The sequence below is a fragment of the Sinocyclocheilus grahami genome, unplaced genomic scaffold (genome assembly GCF_001515645.1).
Source record: "Sinocyclocheilus grahami isolate Dianchi unplaced genomic scaffold, SAMN03320097.WGS_v1.1 scaffold236.1, whole genome shotgun sequence".
Lineage (NCBI taxonomy): Eukaryota > Metazoa > Chordata > Actinopteri > Cypriniformes > Cyprinidae > Sinocyclocheilus > Sinocyclocheilus grahami.
Genome location: NW_015505415.1, coordinates 331956 through 339921, shown reverse-complemented (window position 1 = coordinate 339921; position 7966 = coordinate 331956). Strand labels below are relative to the sequence as shown.

The 7966-nt window shown below is 37.5% G+C and overlaps 2 protein-coding genes across 2 annotated transcripts in view; both read left to right on the top strand.

The window, feature by feature from the left end:
* The first annotated feature begins 385 nt into the window (after positions 1–385).
* Positions 386–3674, top strand: LOC107597740 (zinc finger protein 503-like). Its single transcript, XM_016288915.1, has 2 exons — positions 386–791; positions 2079–3674. Exons 1-2 carry the CDS (start codon positions 564–566, stop codon positions 3387–3389), a joined length of 1539 nt encoding a protein of 512 aa, XP_016144401.1. The 5' UTR covers positions 386–563; the 3' UTR covers positions 3390–3674.
* Positions 3675–7741: 4067 nt separating this feature from the next.
* Positions 7742–7966, top strand: part of LOC107597738 (catechol O-methyltransferase domain-containing protein 1) — an 8136-nt gene continuing 7911 nt past the window's right edge. The window contains exon 1 of the mRNA XM_016288913.1: positions 7742–7792. The gene's annotated coding sequence lies outside the window, so the exon portion shown is untranslated. The remainder of the gene's footprint in view (positions 7793–7966) is intronic.

Here is a 7966-nt window from a genome sequence, read left to right as displayed (position 1 = left end):
TTTTATTAGGGGCCGGTTAAATTGGTGCAGCAGTGCTCAAGTTTAGTTTATAGCTTGCAGACATATCTAATATGACAGGTTACTGCCTATGAAGTCACCTGACCTGCTTTTAAGCCACCACTCATGTTTAAGTACAAATTCTCCATATATTAATACCAATAAACCTTTTCACTTTTTTTAGTATTCATATTAAATGAATACAGCTTATAAATGTATTTCATATCAATATGTGATTATATAATGATGTGAGTGTTTTTACCTCCTCAATATGGCCAAAGCAAAAGCCCACCAAGGCGACGGCACCTCCCCCGGAGCTGTCAATCACTTCACGCCGCGCTGTGATTGGCCGGCGGCGGAGGCTTTAATCTCGTACGTGAGCCGAGCTCGAAGCGAGTGCGCAACGCGGAACATAAGATGCGCTCCGAGCTCTCCTTGTGCGCTTTCCCCAGCAACAGCCTTTAAGGATTATTCTGTTTTTCCTCTTATTATTCGTTTGGCATTTCGGGAGATACTTTGCGTCCATCTGCAGATGCGTTTCCAGATCCCGCGGAGAGAAGTGGGACATGATCACACTGCCTACGGAGTGCGCTGTGTTTAGTGTGGTTGATCTAGTGTGGGACAAGAAGCGAGACCGTCACCCGTTCCTGCACTCAGTGCCTCCCGCGGACCCGCAGCGCCAGGCGAACCGTCTGCCCGTGAAAGTGTTGAAAATGCTGAGCGTGCGCACCGGACACATCCTGCACCCGGACTATCTGCAGCCGTTACCGTCCACTCCCGTCAGCCCCATCGAGGTAACGTTACAGCTGACACTTTCCGAGGACGCTTCACGTGAAACAACGTCTCAGCGTTCATTTTTCTTCACTCCAATCTTTATATTCAACGCGTATTACAGTGAATGCGCAGCCTTTTCATTTGGAACATGCTCTGATATTTACAAGAGGCTGCATTTAACCATTTATTTAACCCGCAGTATGTTACACTATGTTATGTTACAGTATGTTATGTTTTTTATTTTTATTTTTTTCTTCCAGATCCGATCACAAAACTAGGCTATAATTAAATCGCTTTTTTCAAACGTTTAACATTTCCATATTGAACACAAAAAAAAAAATCGTAAAAAGTATTAATTTATTCTCTAACTAATTTCATGCTTCTTTCATTATAAATTTCCAACTCTTAGAAACTCAAAATGCCTGGACAATTTATATTAATTCCAATTTAATAGTGACGATAAAAGCGCAATGTTAGAGCTCTTTTTGGTGTCTGTGGAATAAGAAAACAAATATTGTGTTTACGCATAAACAATTAGCCTACTATAAACTTAACCATTTCTGAAATTCTCCATGAGGAAGTGCATCACGCAGCTACATTGTGCAACAGAGCTGCCATATGTATTCATATTTTCTTAATCTTAATTTTCTTAATTTATGTACAATTCCGAAAGACAGTTGCTCTGTGAACAAAACCGTACATTTAAAATATTACGATTTTTATCATTTAAAGATGCCGAGAAAAAAAAAACGTAATGTATGGAAATGTGCACAATCTTGAGTCTTGGATGAAAAAATTAAAAACTGTAATGTTTCCTTATATTATATGATAATAATAATAATATCATGTTAATGCTTTCCTTAATGACTGACCTACTTCCAACAATGCAATTATTTTCGCTATAAAGTGAAGGGAAGCAATGCATGTTGCTATATGGAAACACATTTTATTGCATGCACAGAGGGATATAATAAAAACCCTCTTGACATTTGATTTAATGTCTCTGCAGCATTTTAGATTTAAGACTCTCGAGTCATGCTCAATGCCAAAACATAAATAAACACTAAATATTCCCTTTTTTTTAGCATAAAAATGTCTAAAATGCTTGTTGTGGACAGCGTCAATTGCATGATTTCCTCTAGTGTGAATATTTTAAATATTTATATACTTATATACTATATTATATTTATAACATAATTTATTAATATTTTAATTTTATATTATTTTATATAATTTATTTGATAATTTATACTTATTTTATACAATATTTTGAATATGTATATACTTAAAACGGTCTATTTTCACAGCTGGATGCCAAGAAGAGTCCCCTCGCCCTCCTTGCACAAACATGCTCCCAAATCGGGAAGTCAGATCCGCTGTCCTCGACCAAACTCTCGGCAGTCGTCTCAGACAAAGACTGCAAATCCAGCCCACTGAAGATCAGCGACATCGGGGCCGAGGACAAATCTAGTTTCAAGGCATACGCCAAATCGTCAGAGAGAAAAGACACAGGTGGAGATAAATCCTGTTTCCGTGTACCGAGCGCCACCTGCCGGCCGGTCACGCCTCGGACGGGGAGCCCGAGCTCGTGCAGCTCCGTCTCTCCTCAACCCGGACGGCCGGAGTCGGGGGATAAAACAGGGAAGAAGGAACGTGACGCAGCTAAAACGCCGGATACATCCGGGATGAGAACCGAGAGCAACGGCGAGACAAACAAACAGGATGTTTCCAAACCGCCCGCATCCGACAGCATCCCAGTGTCCTCTGCGCCATCCGCTCTGGGATCGGGACTCATCGCACCGGTTTCGCCTTACAGACCGGGCCACACCGTATTCCCCATCTCCCCGGCCGGACTACCCTACCCCGGAGCCCTAACCGGGGCATACGGCGCCTACCCTCAATCCTTCCTATCCCACAGCGTGACTCTGGACCCGAGCAAAACCGGCGGCGGTGGCGGCAGCAGCCAGTTGATTAATGCTCAGCTGTCCAGTGCTCTCAGCAGTAAGGCGGGGTCCAGTCCCCTCGCCGGAGCCTCTCCGCCATCCATCATGTCCAGCAGCCTGTGCAGGGACCCGTTCTGCCTGAGCTACCACTGCGCTAGCCATCTATCATCCAGCGGCTCGCACGACAGCGCCATGGCCTTAAAGTCCGGATACACCCTTATGTATCCCAGCCACTCTCTGCACCCGTTATCGACCTCTACGCCCTCGTTCCCGGGACACCCGTTATACCAGTATGGCTTCGTGCTCCCGAACGAATCCCAGCCGCACCTTTGCAACTGGGTTTCCATGAACGGTCCCTGCGACAAGCGCTTCTCATCCTCGGAGGAGCTTCTGAGCCATTTGCGGACTCACACTGCATTCGCGGGCGCAGATAAGCTTGTTTCGGGATATCCCAACTCGTTAACCATGGCTTGTCATGTGCCAGGAGCCCCGCTGGCACTCAGGACCCCTCATCACGCGCTCGGGCTCGGCACGCGGTATCATCCGTACTCCAAAAGCCCATTACCGACGGGTGGCGTGCCAGTGCAGGTTCCTGCCGCCACCGGCCCGTTTTACTCTCCATACGCTCTTTATGGACAGAGACTGACCACTGTACCTGGGCTCGGATATCAGTGAGGAACGGATTTGCTTAAGTGTTTTTGTTCGCCTCAGGACCTACTAGTGGACCATTATTTATTAAAGTTAGCTTTAAAGCGAATTAAATAAAACAAGACTCACATGGCTTTATTTAAACTGTTACAGACGTAATTCTCAAGCCACACTGTGTGATGTCTTATAGCCAAAATTTGCATGTTTATTTCTAAATTGACTTGAATTATATTTTAAAGTTTGTGGGGGAGAAATGTTTTTACTGTGCAACTCAGGGAAAAACGACAGCAATTAAAGAATAACTCAATTCAGTCTGATTGTTTTGGTGCATCAGTTCGTTGTCTATTTGAGTTTTGAATGCATTGGTTGAGTTAGACACTAAAAACATGATTTCTTATGTGGCGTTTGGCTCGGTTTGTAATCTGCATCACAGTATGTTAACCTCGCAATGAATATAACCTTCAATAATAATAATAATAATAATATAAAACCCCCTGAGGTATATATTAGTAAAATTAATCAACAGATGCATCTGTCACAAACATGAATTAGCATTCTCGAAAAGTTATTCTACATTTCAGCTATTTCAAAAATGTACTTGATTAATGTGTGCAAGTCTAAGCTTTTTTCCTCTTAAAATACTTAAATTTTATTGCCCACAGCAGTTGGAGTTTATGAGCCTGGCTTTTTGCATTACATTTTACACGTGTTAAATAAATCAGGTACTAAAGAAGAATAGCTCTAAGATCTAAAATAAATATAATAGGTATACAGTTTATATAAAAAGGAAAAAAAAACAGGTGATTAATGACGGCCCGCTTTTTCCAAGTCTGCAGAGACTGAAAATTAGCCACAGATTGGAAACAAATACACAAACACACACACACACTTGAACACGTGCACACATGGAAACTCTTAGCAGTGAACACATGTGCAGTGAGTAAGATAAATGAAGTCTCAACAAGCGCTCCACAAACACACGCAGGCCTCCGCCACAGACACACACACTGTAATTTAGAGAGTATTTAAACGCCAGCGACCGGGATGTTCGTGCTTCGGCTCGAAACTGCAGTCCAAGTTCTCCCCGCTGAGGTGTTTAAATCAGCTCTGGCATCGTATCTCAAAGCGTTTCTCAGGGCTGTTTTCGACAGTCACTCCAAAGACAGCACAGCAATATTTCACACAGATGTCTGTTCTCGAGCTCAGATTGATGTGCTGTCGTTCTGAAACGCTTGCATGTGTGTCTTAGCAGAACACTTCAAGACATTCTTCACAGACTAAACGGAACGATTTCATAACTCATGACAATCCCTCTCAGATTCGTTTTAAATCACTCCTTTTTACTTTAGTAAGCATCTTATGCTCCACCAAGGCTGCATTTATTTCATTAAAAATATAGTAAAATTGTGAAATATTATTATGATTTAAAACAGCTGTTTTCTATGTGAATCTGTGTTAAACTGTAATGTATTTCTGTGATGCGCAGCTGTATTTTCAGCATCATTCCTCCAGTCTTCAGTGTCACATGATCTTCAGAAATCAGTATAATATGCTGATTTGCTGCTCGAGAAACATTTCTGATTATTATCAATGTTGAAAACAGTTGTGCTGCACAATATTTCTGTGGAAACTGTGATGCATTTTATTTTTCAGGATTCACAGATGAATAGAAAGTTCAAAAGAACAGCATTTAATTGAAATAGAAATATACTCAAACCACGACTTTCCACAAAAATCATTACGCTTTAGTCTTGTTTTCCAGTAAAATACCTAAATATACATTAAACAAGGTTTATTTACTTGAGAAGCAAAATAATGCAAGATAGAGACTCTTCAGACAATCTATTTGATCTAAGTTTATTTTTCTTCCTCCACAACCTCACTAAATGTTAATTTATGGTTAAGTTAGAAAATAAACTTTCTCTTAACACAAGTCTTAATATCTTTAATTTTATCTTGTATTAAGGTTGTTTAGATAATTGTACTAGAAAACGAGACAAAGATACTGATTAAGATGATTTGTTTTATCACAATTACATTTTTTCAGGAGTCTTTGATGAATAGAAAGTTCAAAAGAACAACATTTATTTAAAATAGAAATCTTTTGATCAATGGATACAATTATTAATTATTATTCTTTTAATTCTGAAATGGTAATTTATGCTTTGGGACTTCTCTGTATGCTGCATCAAAAAAAAATATAAAAGTGATTAGTATTTTTGATTTAGAAAAACTATTTACTCATTTAAAAAAGCACATATAAAAACTAAAATTATTAAAAAATATTTTGTGTTAACTAAAACAAAGCTGAAATAAAAAACTATAGGTGGAAACAAATAAAAATATTAAATGAAAAACAAACTTAAAAATGAAAATTACTAAATTACTAAAAATACTAAACCGGTAATAACAAAATGAAATAAAAATAGAAATGTGTACTAATAAAAAATACAAAAGCACATATAAAAACTAAAACTATTTTAAAAATATTTTGTGTTAACTGAAATAAAGCTGAAATAAAATTTAAAAAAAAATTAATGAAAAAAATGTAAATGAAAAACTTGGAAAGAAAATGAGAAATGTTGTTTGGCAACTAGCTGAACTAAAATAAGATTAAATTACTAAAACTGAAATAAAAATAAAATATAAATATTTAATAATAAAAAAATACAAAAAGCTAATTGAAAATATGAATAAATACTATTATAGTACATAAATAAATAATACTAAAACAAAATTGCAGTAAACTAAATACCATGAAACACTCCAAAGCAACTATAAACTAATGTGACTTCTTTAAATGCCACATCAACAAATGATAAAAGTGATTAGTATTTTACTGTATAAGCATCATTTTACTGTAAAAGGCCATATGCCTTGTTAAATGTGAAATATCTTGCAGTAAATCATAAAGGTAGCCTAATTGCAAAAATGTATTGCTTGTAAATACAATGCTAGTTGAAACACCACGCAAACAATTGTTTTTCCCTTCGGGCCCCATCATAAAAGATGCGTTCATGCACAACTTCAGAGAGAAAAATAATTATTTATTTTAATTTAATAAACACAGATGCTTTGTTCTGCCTCCACTTTATGCTCCAAATGAGAATCCTCCAGCAGGCCTGATCTGAGATCAGAGGAACGCTCTGATGACGGGGTCGAGTTGCACACATGCAAAACGCCTCTGCTCAATGCTGCCTTTATACGGGCTGAAATCACGGCTCCAGCGGCTTAATTACAAATACCAGCCTTCAAATATAATTTTATTTTATTTTGATCTCAAACATTTGGACATGTATACTAAACATATAAAGCATTATAAATTAATATATAATTGATAATATATACATTTTAAAAGTATTAATAAAAGTATTAATTTCTTTCAAATAATATATATATATATATAAATAATTTTTTACAAATTTATATTGATCTCAAACATTTGGACATGTATACTAAACATATAAAGCATCATAAACTAGCATTTTCTGATGTAAATATCCGTGTTTATCAGCAGATGCGTTAAAGTCTGAGTTCAGTTTAGGGACATGTCAGCAAACTCAGCACACAAACGCTTTTCAGGAAGCACAGGCCGCCCAAATATATTAGCTTGAAACACCTTCACATTTCTGGAATTAAAAGTTTCAGATAGCAGACTTTTTAAATGAAATGCTCTACAAAATAACGTTTGAGTGCACGTTAATTTATAATGAAAATAAAACTGGATTATGGATGGTGCGCTTTATTTCTGCCTCTGGTGATTTATTATTTCTGAAAAACAAGCTCCTGCAAGTCATCATGAGCAGCAGAATGTGCTTCAGTCACATGCATTACAGTACAGCGCCACCTGCTGGTGAATATCAGCCTCTCTAAACACAACGATACTGCAAAATCACTTTCTATATAAACTATCAGTTATAAAGCAATGCTCTGAGTAAATATTCTCAAAGCTGACAGCAAATAAACTGCTATCCTGAAAAGTTTCATTAAATGTGGACTTTAGTTTGGATATGTTATTATGAAACCATGAGCCGGTTATATAACCCGCACCTCATCTGCAGCCAACAAATATCTGAAAAAGTCACTAAACCAACAGCTTTGATTTATACGCCAAAATAAATCACAGCTTCAAGGTTGCCTAGAATACATTAAAGCTTTATAAACATGCACAAGTTGAATAGAGCCAGTGGCATTACGAACATTAATAACAAGAACTTTTTAACAAGTAGATCAAATTAAATGCTTAAAAATTTAAATAATTAATTTTTTTTATTTGTAGACCAATTTAAATTGTAAAATTTAATGCCTGGCTATACAAACATATTAATAGGCTATTCAATATTTAAAAAGGTTTTACATTAAAATGCAATAATAAACGCTTATAGGCTCAGCGACGCTGGGAGTGATTTTTACAGCGGGATATTTTGTGGGTGAGTGCCGAAAGCGGGAACCCCGGGAAATACAGGGAAGTGACCCGTTTCTCTTCCGGAAGTTCGTGTAGTTTGATACAACAAGCCGCAACTAATACATAAAATACACACACATACACACATATACGCACACACACACACACACACACACACACACACACACACACACACACA